This window comes from Colobus angolensis, unplaced genomic scaffold (assembly GCF_000951035.1).
Source record: "Colobus angolensis palliatus isolate OR3802 unplaced genomic scaffold, Cang.pa_1.0 Scaffold317, whole genome shotgun sequence".
Classification (NCBI taxonomy): Eukaryota; Metazoa; Chordata; class Mammalia; order Primates; family Cercopithecidae; genus Colobus; species Colobus angolensis.
Genome location: NW_012116455.1, coordinates 1,116,245 through 1,118,873, shown reverse-complemented (window position 1 = coordinate 1,118,873; position 2,629 = coordinate 1,116,245). Strand labels below are relative to the sequence as shown.

The 2,629-nt window shown below is 43.3% G+C and overlaps 1 protein-coding gene across 1 annotated transcript in view; it reads right to left on the bottom strand.

The window, feature by feature from the left end:
- Window positions 1-2,629, bottom strand: part of LOC105518347 (myomegalin-like) — a 7,937-nt gene that overhangs the window by 3,012 nt on the left and 2,296 nt on the right. Inside the window, 3 exon segments of the mRNA XM_011951315.1 lie at window positions 1-169; window positions 1,215-1,331; window positions 2,262-2,323. The exon segment at window positions 1-169 is cut by the window's left edge and continues 2 nt beyond it. Of these exon segments, the coding sequence (XP_011806705.1) occupies window positions 1-169; window positions 1,215-1,331; window positions 2,262-2,323 (348 nt within the window).

Here is a 2,629-nt window from a genome sequence, read left to right as displayed (position 1 = left end):
ATCTTTTTGACCAGCAGCTTGCCCTCCGCAATCTGCTGTCTCAGGGCACTGTAGTCATCAGTGTGGCCAATGACATGGCGGCCATGCTTATTAGCGAAGGAGCCATCAGTAGCATCACCCTCCAGCTTGGGAGGGGTCTTTATTACTGGAGAAGTATCCAAACCCAAGCCTGGAAAAGAAAATAACACAACAGAATCTTCTGTTATTCATAATGATATCATCAGTTTACTCCAACTCAGGTAGGGGACAAGAAAAGGAAGAGGCTGGGAACAAGAAAGGAAGCCTTGGAATGTACAAGGGTGGGGCAAAGTCCATAGAGATCTTCTGGCTTCTGTATTTTTATAATCTTTCTTACATGATCTCTTAATGATAAATTTGCCTGGGGACAATTTTTTCCTTATTGGCAAATGCAATAGGACAAATCATAATAAATAATAAGTTTCTGGGTAGAGAAGACACAGACAAGGAGATCAAGCTGGATACAGAGAACATTTTTAAGAACAGAGAGATTATGGTGCAATGAAGCAAAAACAGCAGTAGGAAAACTACAGAAGGATGAACAATGGCAAGAAAGGCAGCCACACGCTATTCTCAATAGCAAAGACTTGGAACCAACCCAAAAGTCCATCACTGACAGACTGGGTTAAGAAAATGTGGCACATATACACCATGGAATACTACGCAGCCATAAAAAAGGATGAGTTCGTGTCCTTTGTAGGGACATCGATGTAGACGGAAACCATCATTCTCAGCAAACTATTGCAAGAACAGAAAACCAAATGCCACATGTTCTCACTCATAGGTGGGAATTGAACAATGAGATCACTTAGACTCTGGAAGGGGAACATTACACACCAGGGACTATTATGGGGAGGGGAGCAGGGGGAGGGATGGCACTGGGAGTTATACCTGATGTAAATGACGAGTTGATGGGTGCTGACGAGTTGATGGGTGCAGCACACCAACATGGCACAAGTATACACATATGTAACAAACCTGCACGTTGTGCACATGTACCTTAGAACTTAAAGTGTAATAAAAAAAAAAAAAAAAAGAAAGGCAGCCACAGAAGGTGCAGTGAGTAGGGTTAAAGCCCTTGGGGCATGCAGAGAAAACTCTGTAAATACAGATAATATGTTTAGAGAGAACAAAAGTTTGCTTGCATTAATCACTTTCCATCATCAGTCCCTGGGCCCTTTAGTTGCCATATTTACCATTTGTTCTGTTGATTGTGGCCGTTTCTGAGCCAGGAGTAGAGGAAGCAGAGATGGGGAGGACCAGAGCTGGGAAATTCATAGCAACATCCTGGACTGCAGGGGACGCAGCTGAATCTAGGGGGTAAAGGCAACCACAGTTTTCAGGAGCCCTGGAACCCCCTGCACGTGAAGCACATGCACACGTAACCATCCCCACTGAGGCCTAATTTTCACCAAGACATTCCAGATAAATTCTTTCCACAATAGCAAACTCACACTAGGGTTGACTGAAAGCAAACATGGCTGTAACAAGTCTATTCACTTAACTTCTTTGAGCCTCAGTTTCCTTTTATATAAAATAAGGATGATAACACTTACCTAGTGGAGTTAGCAGATGCTTAAATGAAATTGCATATACGGTATGGCTAGCTCAGGGTCTAACAGGGAAGTCATTCAGTCCCTGCTGTATTAGCGGCAGACCTGAGAAATACCAACAGCAGAATCCCATAAGGTGCTGGTTAAAAAAGCTGTAGAGCTAAGGTCTATGAATCCACATTTTACTTAAGGTCCACAGGTGATTTTTTTTTGAGACAGAGTCTTACTCTGTTGCCAGGCTCGAGTGCAATGGTGAGATCTCAGCTCACTGCAACCTCCACCTCCTGGGTTTAAGCAATTCTGCTGCCTCAGCCTCCCGGGTAGCTGGCACACACTACAGGCACACACCACCATGCCCAGCTAATTTTTGTAGTTTTAGTAGAGACGGGCTTTCACCATGCTGGCCAGGCTGGTCTTGAACTCCTGACCTCAGGTGATCCGCCTGCCTTGGCCTCCCAAAGTGTTGGGATTACAGGCATGAGCCACCATGCCCAGCCCATAGGTGATTCTTAAGCATGCTAAACTGAGAACCCCTGAGCTAGAGGATGCACAGGAAATGGGTAGTTCACAAATGGAAGGATCAGCAGTGGGCTATGCACCTAGATTGAATTTCTCAGAATCCGGGAGTCTTGGAACCTAGAGCAGAGCTTCTCTGGTGTGTTTCTGGGAGGAAAATAGGACACAGGATACAGAAAGACAATCTATGAGACAGTTTCTCAATAAAGAAAAAGGGGATAGGCATTTTACCAAAACTGGGATGTGAAGGGGGATAAAGAGGGCACATGTGTATATGGAAAAGGATATTTAATATTATGTTCTAACTTCTTGTTTAAAAAAAACCCCTGATGTTTTCTAAATACAAACAAGTAAAAGAAAAAACAAAACCTTGAAAGGAACAACAACGCATTAGATTCTACCTTCTACAGTATCAGTGATTCTGTAGGTTGGGTGGAGGGTTGAACAAATCAGAGTTTCAGGTTAGTAACAAAGGAAAATAATCCACAGGGATATCTACAGATGGTTTGATTGTAGGTTCAACAATAGAATCAAAAGAGATG